Raw genomic sequence first — 15,895 nt, 5'->3', positions numbered from 1 at the left:
TATTAATTCCCACAAAATATTCCTTGATACCACTATTGGAAACATAAAGTAGATTGATTTTGGTTGGGGTCATGGCAGCATTGTTTTGGAGTATATACCACTTCTCTCTTCCCATACCCTCATTCAGCCCCAAGAATGGCAGATTAGAAGTTTTTGGATGTGTAAATTTTGAAGTATGTAGACAAACAAAATCTTACTGTTAACTGACCCTACGTGAAAATAATCTGAGCCTAAAGTACCAGCCAGTTTCATGTTACCCTACAGCCATGAAGTTGGCATATTGAACAGACTGGGGTCTGTCTTATTAAAGTTGACAAAAGCAAATGTTCCTTCCTCATCAAATTAACCAGGAACACATCCGTCATAAGAAGTTTTAATATTTAATATTTAAAATTACATTTTATTACCAGGCAAATTTTGTAACACCATATTTATGTTACATGTACAGGATAATGATTAAAATACTTCTATTAAAGCTACATCATATCAACTTAGGTATAGCTTATTATTCTTTAGCTTGAAATACTTCATTAGTATCACATTACTTTGAAAATAAAGTTTAAATTTTCTCTTATTCATGGTACACAAAATGACTGATCTTTATTCTCCAATCTTACCTCCCATCATGTCTCCAGATAACCTTAATTCTGATCACACTAGACTAAGTACTTAGTGCCCTTCGAACATGCCATGCTGTTTTATAGTATTGTAATTTTTCATATTCTGTTCCCCGTATCTGGAATACACTCCCCTAACTCATCTATTTAAAGACCTATTTTATTCAAAACCTAGCTGAAGTGTCTCTTCTTCCATGAAACTTTTCCTATTCACTTCAAGCATACTGAATCTTCCACATGTTTTGGGTGGTAAGTGAATAAATGACTGATGGACTATAAAATACTTACAGGTAACATGCATAGTTAGTACAGGTAACACGTATAAATTAGACCCCTAGGCACTGAATATGGTACCTGGGGATACTAAGTTTTTATATATTTCTAGTTTTTGTGATAAAAGTGTTTTCCTTTCAGTCTGGAGAAAAATGGAGGACCATCCATAATTCCTGTCTTTAAGAAAGGTAATTGATTTTTTCTTTTATCTCTAAGATACTTTCAATTCAGACCTTTTATAATTGTTTTATTTCTAAGAATTCAAAATGCTGAGGCTACCAAAAAATGTTTCCCGGTAAACTTCTACTTTTCTAGTTTTACATACCTAAAATATCTTCCCATTTACAAGCCCGTGCTGTGTTAATCATTCCTTTTAAGGCTTCCCCACTTACAGCATTTGACAGAAATCCCTTTCTTACTTTGCTTTTTCTCACAAGCCATGCATAGAAATGTCATTATTGAAAAACATATGACTTTAATTACGATCTTGCTATTACTCCGTTTCATGTACCACTTGCCTATAAGTTCTTACAGCAGAGATGACATTCTTTCCGTTGATATTATGTTGTTTTATAGACTTGATAGGTAAGTTTAGAGAGTTGATGGCTGAGTGGCTGAGGCCTGTGAGATCAGAATCCAGATCTTATCATGTTAGTGTCCAATTCCTACTAGACAAGTAATAGGGAAAATAAATTACGTACTGACTTGATGTACATGCTTCATGCCTGATCATGTGTGCTTAGTGTAGGACCCAAAATCAGTCCAGTTGGTATATTACCTCACTGTAAAAGCAAAGACAGAACTTTCTGAAATCAAGATCACTTTGTTGGAGTCACAAATGGAAAGACAGAGAATAGGAAAAGAAAAGGACAGGGAAGAACTTCATTTATCAGGGAGTATCTGAGGGAAGGTAGGTATGTGTGAGAAGCTATATTTTTGAATATCATCGGTAGTAGAATGGTTTCTGTATGGTCTGGTTTTTGGATAGCTTCTTTAGTGTAAGAGTAATTTACCTAGAAGGATAAAGCTGGTTCGATTATTCCTTCATTTTAAAATTGACTTCTGAATAATATGTATACCAGTAATGGTCTGCAAAGTGCAGACCAGGTTTGTGATAACATAAGACAAAAAGGAAAAAGGACAACTAGGTGTCTAATAAAATTAATTTCATTCAAGTAAAGTCCTCCATTTTAAGATAATGGCTTTTACACCTTCTTTTGACATGAAAATATCCCTTCTTTTCCAAAATGATGTTTAAAGTAGCTGGCATTTGTTCTTTCATTAGTGCCAACTTGGCATGATAAAAAGTTTGCAACATATATTGATCTCCACAGATTTTTGCATTCCAGCATCTTAAGTCTGGAAGCTACTGATCTGTTCTCTTAGTATGTTTCAGCGATGTGAAGAATTAGAAATATATAGAATTAAAAGCAATGAGACTATTCCTAGGGCTCTTAGGCTTAAGAGACACTTAATTATGGCTCTTTCCTTTTTAGGGAAAGAGCACCGAAGAAAATTAAAACCCAAAATTCAACCAAGAGATTCTTTGACTTTTATACCTCCTGTAACTAACTTCATGGGATTCTTCAAAACAACAAAAAAGACTACTGTTTCTCATAATATTTTTTCCTTTTCATCTGCAATTTCCTCAGATATCATAACGGTATCAAGACCAAGAATAGTGCTTTTGAACCAACTTGGGAAACATGTACAGAAAGCTAATCCAGAGCCTGGAGAAGGCTAATAAAAGCATTTTAGTGTGAAAGGATTCCCGAGCAATCTTGTAAAATTTTTCATTTTCAATTATGCTAAAATATACATAACTGAATCATCTTTTTGAATGCAAATTCTTGATATTGATGTTTAACAAAATTTCCTTAGCATGTCTACTGGAATTTAACATCAGGTCTGATATATGGCTTCAAAAATTAAGTAGCATTTTCTAAAATAGAATGCCTGCACCTAAAACCATTAAGCAGCTGACACAAGTGACACAATTAGTGTATATAGAAAGATTTTTTTAATTGGTATGCTGGGCTAAAAAGGTCTGATTCAGAGTAGCCTACATGTTAACACTCATTGTGCTACCGTAAGATATTTAATGATAGATACCACAGATGCATGAGCCTTCTAAAAATCTGAAATGTATACATTTAAAAATACTTCATTGAAAAAAATCTGAAATCACTTCCTATCAAGCATAAAAGTATGGCTAAAAATTGTGGCCACCACTTTTGACCAGACTCCACACCTACAGAGTATCCTTGGTTTGCAGCTGGAACAGATGATATTCTCTATGGCTCAGAATCACAGGATGTCTTTGCCCAAAGACTACTGTTTCCAGTGGGTGCAAGCTTTGATGTATGTCCGCTTCTCATATTTTACAGCAGCAAACAGATTTGACATAAAAGCTAACTGGGTTTCAGTGAGTCCTTTAAAGAGTACTCCTTTTTCTTCGTCCACTTTGCTCAGTTGTCTCTCTGGTCTATCTGGTCTGCACTAGAACATATATGTTAATCAGCAGTTATTTTCTCCAACATGCCTTCACGTAACGATGGTGATGGTGATTGTGACAGCGGCTACAGGTACTTAGGGCAATCTATGTGTCACAGTCCAAAGCCCGTGCTTTTAACCACTGTACAATAAGAGACTTCCTTAATCTCCAATTCAATTCTAAATTATCTTAACAGTCCAGAGTCACAACTTCCTGGTGGAGAGACTAAAATACAGGAATTCCAGGGAAAAATCTGGGGAGAATTTTATACTAGAAAGGGATAAATAATTCAAATGATAAAAACCAGTATCATTTATTCAGCACCGTTAAGAATTCACATCAACGAAACATTAAGCCTCTGTAGACTTTTAAAAGAAAAAAGCCTTTAGAAGCAAATTTTGAACTTTGTTGCTAGATTCAGGTGGGTTCAAAGTTGAGGATCATTATTGCATTCAATAACATAGGCATTTTCTGAGTATCTTGGCCTAGATAGACCATCCTAAGTTAAGCTAAGCTAAGTCGCTTCAGTCGTGTCTGACTCTGTGCAACCCCACAGACTGCAGCCCACCAGGCTCTGCTGTCCCTGGGATTCTCCAGGCAAGAATACTGGAGTGGGTTGCCATTTCCTTCTCCAATGAATAAAAGAGAAAAGTGAAAGTGAAGTCGCTCGGTCGTGTCCGACTCTTAGCTACCCCATGGACTGCAGCCTACCAGGCTCCTCCATTCATGGATTTTCTAGGCAAGAGTACTGGAGTGGGGTGCCATTGCCTTCTCTGAGACAGACCATCCTACCATGCTTAAAACTTTACAGTATTTCTCCTTAAGTACAGGGCAAAAATAAAGATTATTTTTATTACCTTGCATTTTCTTTTTGTTTTTAAAAATTATATGTAAAATGAGAAAGGCCTCAATTCATCAAATCACCTGCCTCTTAACCTGTGCATGCACGCTAAGTCGCTTCAGTTGTGTCTGACTCTTTGTGACCCTATGGACTTTTAACAACTTGATCTAGTTATGGATGGTGTAACATAAATCTCTACTAGCAAAACCTCTCAAAGGACATTGAACAGTTGGAGGCATCATCCTTAAATTCAAAGGACAGTACATTCAGTTCCTTTAATCTGGGCAGAAAAGTCATGAACTGTTATGATATCTGCAGTAAAAGTTCAGATTCAAAGGACATTATCAAAAAACCAAAAAAACAAACCTTTTTCATCTCATGTATTTTCACTGATTAAATATACTTTCTAAAATAATGAATGTCAATATATGTGGCCAACTAAAAAGTACAATACACCCTTGAGGGATTACTTGCATGTCATATTTTTTAAAATCTCAGATGGATCTTAAGAAATGTATAGAAATCCCATTTGCTCCAGAGAAGATACCTAATAATATATATTTTTTATAATTATTAACTTACATTTTATTAGAGAAAGTCTCCTTTTGTTTTGTCCTAGAATTCTGAGTTGACATGACTTTGACCTGGCTACCATTCAAAAATTGCTGTCTCACTAGAAAAGTCAGGGTAATGTTTCCATAGGAACTTATACTATTCTGATATGAGAGAGGTGGGAAAAGATCTATGCCTGTGTTAACATGGGGCCATGATTTAGCAGAATTGCTACATTTTTTCCAAGATTTTTCTTTTCACCTGCCAATATCAGTATATTATTTTCCTCACAAGGTGTTTTATTTTGGTTTTTGATAATTAAATAGAAAAACCCTTATACTCTCTTGTAAGACTATTATTGTCTCTCAGAAGAGCAGGTTAAACATCAAACATAAGAAAAGTAATAACAAAGAAAGTCTTGATGAACAGTTAATATTATATATTTTATATACAAAAAAATAAAAACCTTTAGGGACTTTTTTTTTTTAAGCAAAAATCAAATCTTCATTTTTAATCTTGGCACTTTTATAGCAGCTTCTCCAACTTCTTTTGATATATCTACTCCAAGAGGACATCTGCATCAAAACCAGACAAACCACATTATTTCAAATATTTGCTTACTGATCTGTCACTAGTTCTGCAAACTATTTGTTTAGAATTCTGACAAAAAATATATGTATCTAGTGTATAACTATCATATGTGATGGTGGTTCTTGAATACATATAGAGTAGGACCTCAAACTAGCAAAACAGGTAAAGAAAGACTAGAAATCTAAATTTGGCAATTTTTTAAAACCTCTTTCATTATTCTAAAAGAAAAAAAAAGTGAACAAACAAAAGAAATCTCTTTGAGGTATAACTGACATGTTAAAAACTATGCATATTTAATGTACACAATTTAGTGAGTTTGGGGTTGAGATGTTTTTGAAAGAGTTCTATTGCTCTCAAATACTGTAAATAAGTTAAAGTTGAAACAAAAAAATTAAAAAAATGCTTTATGCTCTACAAAGCTAAAAGGCTAAAAAGTTTACCATACAGCTAAACTATCCATTCCTACTTGAGAAATTCACTAGGTTTCCACCAGCTCTTCTCTGAGGTTTCAAAAGCAGGCTCGCTCCTTTCTACATTCCTTTGTCACTGGTGACAGGAGAGGCCTTAGATCCTACCCTTGGCCTCTGTTCTTCCTCAGTAAATAACTCTGGCCTCAGATTTCTGCTTTTTTATGTGTTTAGCATGTTGCCCTATGCTAGGCTTCAGCTGGAGCCCAACCTAAAAGCCATCATCTCCAGCCTCAACACTGCCACGAGAAGGCTGTGCTGGGTCAGATGGTGGATTCCACCTGAGGCCAGGCTGGCAACAACTAAAGGGGTTCTTTTTGTCACTACTAACTAAAATTTGTCCACTGATGATCAGCTTTAATAGTCTATGGTTCACGTGGCTGATAGTTACGTACTAAAATGCTGAAAAGTTTTAAAACAGCAGATGAAACAATACTGAAAATAGAATTATGTTAGATTATGAAATATAATCATGCTTTACTATTTTTACTATTCCAGAATTAACTTAGACCAGAACTTGATAACAAATTGAAAAACTGTGCTGCTCCTAGGAACTTCAATTGGGGAGGGGAAATCCAAGGACTGCAGAAAATAAACTATCTTTTGGCACTTTCTCAGCATCCTGTGGAGCTGTATACTCACAACCCCATCTCACACTTGAATCCTTTTTGCACATTTCTGTTATTTTCAGCATGGCAATTGGTGCTGAGATGGTTCTGATGCTGCAGAAGTCCAGGTCACGGACATGGTTTCCGTTCTGGTCCCAAACGAGAGAATTCATCATCCTTACCTATTCCGTGTTTCTCATCTATAATTGGCCAACATTTGTATAATTTATTGCTATAACAAAAATATTTCCTGTAAGTTATCTACCACCTAGGTTAGAAGAAAAAAAATTAATGTGATCTTTCTTCAAGTACCACCAGTATGTCAATGAAAACCTTAACTGTAAAAGCAAAATCCAGGCTTTGACTTTTACGGTACAGCCTGCAGAGAGATTATGAATGGTACCACGTACTTTGGTTCGTAGCGGATGCCTTCTGTGTTGTGTAAAATGCCCAAGCCAGCACGTAGTCTTTCAACACCATTCCTAAATAAAAACCATTAAAAATAAAATAACTAGCTGAAGATGTAAAGGAAGAAACTTTAGCAGGATGAAATAGCAAGTAATATCTGCATAATTCTGAGTGAGCCACAAACGCGCTGCGGCTTACCATGCAATCATAACGCCGTTGTCAGTGCAGAGTCTGGGGGGCGGGCACAGCAAAGTGCACTGTGTTGCATTGGTCACGATTTCCAGGGCTTTTCGGATATATAAGTTACTTGCGACGCCTCCAGATACAACCTGAAAAAGTTCAGAAGACCAAAGTGAACAAATAGCACATATGAATATGAGGTAAGCTGTGAGGTAAACCTGGGGAAAATACCAGGATTATACAATAAGACCATATCACATTTTGGTAGGTGGGTAAATGATTAAGTAGTATATCTATATAATAAACATTTGGGAAAGAAAAAAAAAACAACTTCAATATTACCATATGATCAATATCATTTTTGTACATTTTATTCTAACCCTTTCCTCACAGTACAATCATTATACAGTATTTTAGACCCTGTAGTTTTTGCTTGTAAGCATTTTTTTAATTTTACTACATAATTCTTAAACTATTACCTTTATATTCCATTTTGTGAACCTACTGTTTAAATATTTTCCCACTTTACAATTTTCAAAAGGATGAAGTTTAAGATACAGTTACACAGGAAATTTATCAAGCCTTTTAAGCACATTTAAAGGGATTTCATCAAAGGAACATACATTTGAAGGAAACAGTCCATTTTTCTAAAGACAGTGATAGCAGTTACACTGCATTTTGTTTCATACTGTAAACCCTCTTTTAAATTCAGTAAGATGCAGCCTTGAACATTTTTGCCACACAGGCTGTACAGATGTCCTAAAAAAGTGCCACACCTGTACAAGAAATGGCTGTTAGTTTTCATTCTACATAATCTCTTACTGTCAGGGACAACTTATGGCATAAAGATCTTTTCATCCTACACTTATGGTCAATTAAGCTCTGGAAAGCAAAGGAACGTACTGTAAAGGATTACTGCTATTCTATGACAAGACTCACCAGTACTGTGTTACTCTGATGTAAGAAGCCTCTCTGCTTGCAGAACAGAAGAGCACGATGTGTTCTTTTTGCAATGTGGCAGGCCACGGTGTGCTGGGCCGCAGCAGCAATGTCTGCAGCTGAAGACAGGACCTGCCCCTGCTCGATACCTGCAAGAATGAGCGGGTATTTTCAGGTACCATCCAGTGTTACTTATCTGTCCAACTTTACTAATTACAAATATACCTTCCTCTTTTTCCTTTTGCATTATCATCTTATCAATAACGTGTTGAAGTCCAGAAAAAGAAAAATCACAATTTTTAGCACGTTGCATGGGAGGCTGGAAATCAAAATGCAATCTATTTCCCTGTTTGGCCAAATGTTCTATAGCCTTCCCGCCACTCATGGTGGAGCACTCTGGATGTTTTATTAAGGAAAGTCTTCTTGCTACCTACCAAAAACAAAATAAAAAATTTTGTAACATCATGAAACTGTACACTTTGAAACCAAGATACAAAGGAAATGATTTTTACCCTGTGAGTAAGACATGCTATACTTCTACAACTAAGGACTATACCTGGTGGTCGGTCAAGACAGACATCTTGCTCCTTCTGACAAGTGCTCAATAGTGGCCAATCACTGCCTTCCTATCTACTTTTGCTCTTTTATTGGGGATGGAAAATAGGTTTGAAAATGACAATGACTGCTCAATTATAAACTTCAGAATAAGAACCTGCCCTATTTCTTTTGAATTTCAGCTTGATAGAAGCAGGTTTTTTACATAAGGAAGTCATTTTTAGAACGCTAAAACAAAGGAAAATAAATCTGCTCGTCAGTGGTATCAGCAATGATAACATTTAATAATGAAACATTGTGCATCTTTAATGTCCTTATGTCATTTTATATATCCTCTTGTTCAGTTTTAAAAGGTACATTACACTTCACAAAGCACTTTCTTTCACATGTTATTTGACTAAAAACATAAATGTAATACATGCAAACTATTAGAACCTTTATATACTGATGTAAACCTCATATCATCTTATTCAGAGTGGGTAAGAAGGAATCTTTCATAAAATTATGCACTACTTACTTTTTGTTTTGCTCACATAATATTTTCAGTTTAATATGATATTATCCAGAAATATTTAGATGAATAGTGAAATCACTATTTAGCTGAAACAGACACCTAACAAAAAAGAATGGAGATATTAATTCTTAAATAATTACCTTGTCAAGCATGTCACCTGGTGCTATGTCCAAAGACTTCCCAAGAAGAAGAAAATCTGAAACTCCTCTAACTAATGCCAAAAGACAATGACCTCCAGAAATCAAAAGAACTAAAAACGGAAATTCTACCTTATTTGTTAACCTAATAGTAAGTGCATGAGCCTCCATGTGATGAATGGGAATGAAGGGCTTTTTAAACTGGTCTACCAGTTGTAAGCTAAACGATAAACCTACGCCCAAGCTTAAAGCAAGTCCTGGCTTTATGGTGGTTGCAATTGCTGAGAGTTCACTTGGAGAGACTTCACTGGCAGAGAGAGCTTCTTGTACTATGCGTTGAATATTTTCTCTATGAAGCTGTTGAGCTACTGGAGGAATAATCCCACCTGTTCTGAAAGACATAAAAAAAACCCCAACTTTTGTAAGTTTAAGATTGTAAAAATAGAGGAAGAAAAAGTATGTATTATGGCTGAAGGCATGTTTTCAAATTATCATTATATAACTAAAAACATCAGTAAGTCAAGTATTTTCTAATTATGTGTGCCTTATAATATGTAGTACATTATAAGAACTCAACATGCAATGATTAAGGATGTAATTTACTGTTGCTGACTTTGCAAAATTGTATACAACTCCCACACATTTATTTCTTGATAAAAGAAATCACCAAAATAATTCTGAGAAGCATTCTAAGGAAGATGTCTTGAATAAGGAAAGGACAGGATAAAATTGGGTTTTAGGAAAGGAAATCAGGATTTTGGGGAAAGGAATCAATATGCAGGCAGGGAGATTTTTAAAGAGGTTATTGCAAAAGTATTTGTGTAAGGTTATTACATCTTAAACTGAGTGATCATGAGAATGGAAAGGGACCAAGAACCAAAAACTGTAATAATTTTAACTGGATATCAGGGGAAGGGGGAACCAAGCCATCAAAGGTAAATCCTGAGCTGGAATGACTGGGAGAAAAGAAATCCTAACAGAAACACGAAGACAGTTTTGTGATGAAGACGAGTTTATTTTTAAACACACTGCACTTCAGGTCATGGTAGGACAGTAGACAGCTTGCAATCCTGAAATAAATTCTGGGATCCAATCTTAATCCAAGAATCCAATTTTGATTTTTGGTCCATGTAGGACAAGCAGAGGAAGATCACTCCAAATGTCAAGAGTAAAGAATTAGAAGGCAAAGGTTGTTAGCAAAACAATGGCCAGCATGTGACTGATCAGAGGGCAGAGCAAAAATGTAGAGGGTCTGCAAGATATACCTCTACTCTCAAAAAAGAACTTCAAATATTTGACGATTTGATGTTGTAAGATCTGCAGGTTCTATACAAATGGCATTCAATTATTTAATAGTTAAAATATGTATGTGTCAGTCAATGAGAGCGCTATTTAAGAGGAATTACCTTATTTCAACACATTCATATTGTAATACAATTTTCCTTAATTCTCTAAAGCTACTTTTTCTTCTATATTCCTCAATTCTGTTAATGGCATCAATAACCTCCAAACTGCTTAGGTTTCAAGGCTCATCTTTTATCTCCTTCCTTTCCCTCACTTTCCACATTTAATTAATTTTATAAGTATTGATGAGGTCAGGCTGTTTGATTGTCACCAGCAATTTCAAAAAGCTCTCATTAAGTCACTCTGTTCAAAGCCTTCTAACTATACTTCTCCAGATACTTTCTCTGATCCTTGGAGTTGTACTATACTGTGTTGCCAGAAAAAAAGCAGTGATGACTGAATTTGGGAGACTTTAAATCCAAATCCTCTCCCTTCTACGTATTTCTTCCTTCCCCCACTTGCCTACACTTTCCTTCTTTCTGTGCCTCTTCTTTGTATTCTAAGGATTATGCTAAGCATCAGAGATGAAAGAGATGAAAAACACAATGGCTTTATTCTCAAACAATTAACAATGATTGCTACAAGTCAATTAATAATCAAATAATTTTTAGACAGTATGGAAATGGATGATTAAGGAACAAAGCTACTAAAGATGCATGGAAACCATTTAGCCTCAAGGCTGGAGCCAGGAGTTCAGACAAGAGACAGTAAGGGTTTTGAATTAAGTCAGAGAAAAGGGAGAGGAAAGTTTCCATATTTGGAAGGTAGATTTACCATGACCGGATGACTGATTTGGGTACAGAGTGGTGAGGGAGAAGTCAAGATTGTCCTCCAGGTCTCTGGCTTGGAAGAAAGGAACTCCTCTCCTGAGCAGACCTATACTACTTCACTTTACATGCTGTTTTACAACAACCTGTTTGCCTCTTTGTCTTCTTCACTAATATATAACAGAAAGAGTAGTACTGTTACCAGTAATAGATGGGGTTTTTGCAGCCCTTTCTATTTGACAAGAACTACATCATATACTTTAAAAGAATTCACATTTAATCTTCACAACAATATTATGAGCTAGGAGCCATTATTATCCCCATTTCACAGATAGGGATACTGAGTCACATAAAATGGTGCAAGGTCTCCAAGCTAGTCTGTGGCTGAATCAGAATCTAAACCCTTTTATATGGTAAGTTGCTCAGAGGAAAAAAATCATATATTTGTACCCACAGTGCCTCAGAGGCTACCTTGCAATTATAGGTGTTCAATACATGCTGAGATGAGCTGGTATCCAACAGCCTGTATAGTATTCTCACGTGACTTTCACCCTAGCTAAACTGAAAGGTTTTTTTTTGTCCAGCACTTTCTCACCTCTTTCCTTTGCCAATGACACTATCTCAGTCTACAAGTCTTTCATCTCCATTCATTAAAGGCCTATCTGTCTCTCAAGGTCGCTGACCCATGCAACATGTCAAGTGTTGTGCCGGCCACTAGGTACAGTGTAGTGATTAATACAGACACAGCCTCCATCACCTTGGAGCTTAGAGTCTATTTGGAGGAAACACTAAATAAGTAAACATAAAAATTATGAAAAGAACTACTAAGAAAATAAGCAGGATATGATGATATAGAATAAACTGGGTGGGAGTACCTAATTCAGATAAAGTGGTCAGGGTAGGCTTTTCTGTGCAGTTAACATTCCTTTGTTCAGATGTCCAATAACCCCCAAATAGTAAAAGGATTGTGAAACTGAGGTATGGTAATAAGTTATTGTCTGTACTACTTCTGTGATACTTACTTTATGCTGCCTTGCACTCCTAACTTTCCTTGTAGGTCTATATATCATGTCTCAAAGAGTAGGTTAAGCTTCTTGGAGGCAAGGACTTGCTAGTATGTCACTGCGCCTTATTAAGGCCCACTGCAGCCCCTTTGATGTAATATGTAACCATTAGAGGCCTACTCTGCCTCTTCAAGTATACTATTTCTAATTATAATATTCTGTTGTTATAAGTATCATGCAACCCACAATTCCATAAGGCAGGTATTATCTTTCCTATTTTATGGATGTGGAAACAGAATCAGAAGCAACCTAGATGTCCATAGACTGATGAAGGGATAAAGAAGTTGTGGTATACACACACACACACACGCACGCATGCACACACACATACATATGCAATGGAATATTACTCAGTCATAAAAAGGAATGAATCTGAGTCAGTTCTAGTGAGGTGGATGAACCTAAAGCCTGTAAAACAGTCAGAAAGAGAAAAACAAATATTTATATAAACACATATATACAGAATCTAGAAAAATGGTACTGATGAACCTATTCACAGGGCAGGAATAGAGACACAGGCATAGAGAATAGACTTGTGAACACAGCAGGGGAAGGAGGGAGTGAGACAAATTGAGAGAATAACACTGAAACATACACATTACCATGTGTAAAACAGATAGCTAGGAGGAAGCTGCTGTATATAACACACGGAGCTCAACCTGCTGCTCTGTGACAACCTAAAGGGATGGGATAGGGGCAGGGGTGGGAGGGAGGGTCAAGGGAGAGGGGACATATGTATACTCATGGTTGATTCTATATGTATACTCATGGTTGATTCGTGGTGTTGTATGACAGAAAAGAACACAACATTGTAAAGCAATTATCCTCCAATTAAAAATAAATTAAAAAAAAAAAACCAAAACAGATTCAGAGAGGATAAGGAACTTCCCAAAGTCAGAGCCAATACTGACTGCTACTTCATGATTCAAATACTAGTTTATGGTCTCAAAACGCCAGCCTTTTTCACTACTCAGACATTGGAAATCAATGGCTTGAAGGTGTAGTTGTACTGCTAGGTATTTTAATATGTTGGAGTTACCTACTAATTTTTAAAATTTGGGAGATATTACCATAACATTCCGGATTTCCATTCTCTTGAAAATTCTTATGATCAAATAATACAAGGCCTACATTCCTGTATGGCAACAATTGGCTGGAGTGGAGCAGTGACCTCCTATAGTTATTTTCTACATTATTCCCAGCCCACTTATTTATGCAATCTGCCTGGTGGCCCTCTGGAAATAGCTGAGGTTATAAACCTGGCACCATTCTATGTTTTAATACAATGGTATATTATTAAGTATCGACATGACATATATATATATTTATATTTATATTTATATTTGTAATAGGATTTTCTTTTTCAGTGATTAACACAGGCTGTAGGTCAGGTCATACTTTCCTAGGACTTCAGTGGAGACCACGAAACATACAGCTGGACAAAAGGAAATGGCATTGCTGAAGGGAATTCATGGCTAAACACCAAAGTTTGTTTGTTTTTGGCAACAGGATTAGCTAAGGTCGGGAAGTTACTGTGGAGGTCCTTAAAAGCCAGGTTGAAAGGTGTAAGGTTTTATACATCAGTTATTAAGACTTGCACAAAAGAAGAAATTAGATTCTAAAATTTGCCTTTTATATGTAATACATTAAGATTTTATTTCATTTTATTTTTCAAAAAAAGTGGAAACTACCATGATAATGCCTACTCACTTTAAATGAACTTCAGTTTGGGAATGTATTGCTTCTCCCAAAACATTTCCAGCTTCATCCACTACAGCAGCTGCTGTATCATCACAACTGGTTTCAATTCCCAATACTAGTTTATGAAGGAATAGTTTTCCAGGATGAAAATGAAAACTTCCTAAAAATGCATAAATTTTCCTTCTTGATGGTTTAAAAAAGACTCCTGCTGTCTTATTCAATATTAGCATATTTACTGTATGGTTAATTCCTAGAACAGAAAGAAACAAACTATTATTTGGAACTGACATTTGCCACTAGCCCATTCAGTAAAGCAAAATTCCTGAAAACTTGGTTTATTTTTCAATATATAGTTTTATAAAAATTTAGGAAAGTTTTGTTAAAAGTTAGCACAATATTTTAAAGTTATTTAAAATAATTATGAATTAAAATAATGCTCTTTTAAGGGGAACATTAGATAGACATAAAATTACATATAAAATTTCTGTATTACTAATACTTGTATGTTGTTCTTAGCAAACGATTATTCTTTATAAAAGAGCTAATATTACAGTACAATAGTTACATAGTCCCTTGAAAAGTGCTATTTATTTTTTTTATAGCCAAAATTAAGACAAATTGTTGTTTTAAAAAGTCAACACAATAAAGGCAAAGCAAAACTAATGAAAACTAATGCATTCCATTTCCCGGAAACATCTTTCAAAAGAAAAATTCAATCGTGGTTGAAAAACAAGAGTTCGCATTAAATACACAGTAAGATTCAGGCGTGTAAGTTTAGACACAGGTGTTCTCATAAAGCTCATCTTAAAAGAACACCTCAGCTAAAACGACCATAACCTAATACCTATTTTATCTATTAATTACAATTTTTCTAATTAAATCTCCACTTTTGCCACAGGTTTATCCTTCTGGTGTGTATGCTCAGTTGTCTCTTTGCGACCCTATGGGCTGTAGCCTTCCAGGCTCCTCTCTGTCCATGGGATTTTTCAGTTAAGAATACTGGAGTGGGTTGCCATTTCCCCCTCCAGGGGATCTTTCCCACCCAGGGATGCTTTATTACTGAGCCACCAATAGAGATCTCCCCAAATCCTTTTGTCTCCAATAACAGCTGTCCATCATTTAAGCACTTTGTTTTTTTCACACTGCCAAGTATCTAATCTCATGTCGCCCAAATCACCTTGTTCTAGAACCTTCTAGAAATTTAGTAGATTCTTTCTCTATCACACTAGTGGACAGAATGGGGCGGGGGGCGGGGGGGAAGAGCGAATATTGGAACTTTTATTGTTCCACAGGGGCAGAGGGGCGTCCAGGGATTGGAGATGAGCGACGTATTCACAGAGGACAGCTGCAGAGGATGCAGTCCCAACAGACGCGCCATGAAAAATTAGATTTATAGTCACTATATCCAGCCAAGGAAGCTTGTGCGAAGCCCTTCTCGTTGGAGCCAAGCCGGATCCCAAGTGAACCTGGTCTGTCTTGGGACTTGGCCAGCGCTGGTCTCTGCTCTAAGGCGGCGAGGGATTCTAACTGGAACCGCTATTCTAGCCGCGCGAAAGCAACAGAGAGAAGAGGGCTGAGCTATCTCACCCACCTTACTCGTCAACGTTAGTAGCTAGTACGCATCTCCTTTCCGTGCAAAGCCGATTGAATGCCCTTTCCCAGGCGCAGGAAAGCCTGAACTTGCCACCCCGGAAGTGATGTCATCAACATGGGGCCAGCGTCCCTTCGCCAGGGTCAGCAGCTGTTTCCCCGAGGGCGTCACTCAGAATAAATACAGTCGCAAAGGCTGTCTTTTCCCTAGATGCTCTGCGTGCGCTCAAGCAGTTCTCCCAGACCTGTAGGT

General features: G+C 36.4%; 2 protein-coding genes across 2 annotated transcripts in view; one reads left to right on the top strand and one right to left on the bottom strand.

Annotated features, from left to right (window-relative positions):
• Positions 1–2,658, top strand: part of ANKAR (ankyrin and armadillo repeat containing) — a 56,483-nt gene extending 53,825 nt beyond the window's left edge. The window contains exons 22-23 of the mRNA XM_010862908.1: positions 1,032–1,078; positions 2,387–2,658. Of these exons, the coding sequence (XP_010861210.1) occupies positions 1,032–1,078; positions 2,387–2,634 (295 nt within the window). The 3' untranslated portion in view covers positions 2,635–2,658. The remainder of the gene's footprint in view (positions 1–1,031; positions 1,079–2,386) is intronic.
• Positions 2,659–5,201: 2,543 nt separating this feature from the next.
• OSGEPL1 (O-sialoglycoprotein endopeptidase-like 1) lies at positions 5,202–15,762 on the bottom strand. The gene is made up of 8 exons (XM_010862910.1): positions 15,644–15,762; positions 14,062–14,302; positions 9,180–9,567; positions 8,196–8,400; positions 7,971–8,119; positions 7,050–7,180; positions 6,854–6,925; positions 5,202–5,352 (listed from the first exon to the last, which is right to left on the bottom strand). Exons 2-8 carry the CDS (start codon positions 14,280–14,282, stop codon positions 5,274–5,276), a joined length of 1,245 nt encoding a protein of 414 aa, XP_010861212.1. The 5' UTR covers positions 14,283–14,302; positions 15,644–15,762; the 3' UTR covers positions 5,202–5,273.
• Positions 15,763–15,895: the final 133 nt, after the last annotated feature.

The sequence above is a fragment of the Bison bison genome, unplaced genomic scaffold, assembly GCF_000754665.1.
Source record: "Bison bison bison isolate TAMUID 2011002044 unplaced genomic scaffold, Bison_UMD1.0 scf7180017864485, whole genome shotgun sequence".
NCBI lineage: Eukaryota > Metazoa > Chordata > Mammalia > Artiodactyla > Bovidae > Bison > Bison bison.
This window is presented reverse-complemented; position numbering and strand designations above follow the sequence as displayed.

Bases quoted from the DNA above. Each gene is read 5' to 3' on its own strand.
- OSGEPL1 (XM_010862910.1), bottom strand. From the start codon at position 14,282: ATGCTAATATTGAATAAGACAGCAGGAGTCTTTTTTAAACCATCAAGA. The intron at 8,120-8,195 runs GTATATTTGTAA...TCATTCTTGCAG, and splicing joins GCAAAAGGAAAAAGAGGAAG to GTATCGAGCAGGGGCAGGTC. The intron at 5,353-6,853 runs GTACGTGGTACC...GTTTTGATGCAG, and splicing joins GGCATCCGCTACGAACCAAA to ATGTCCTCTTGGAGTAGATA.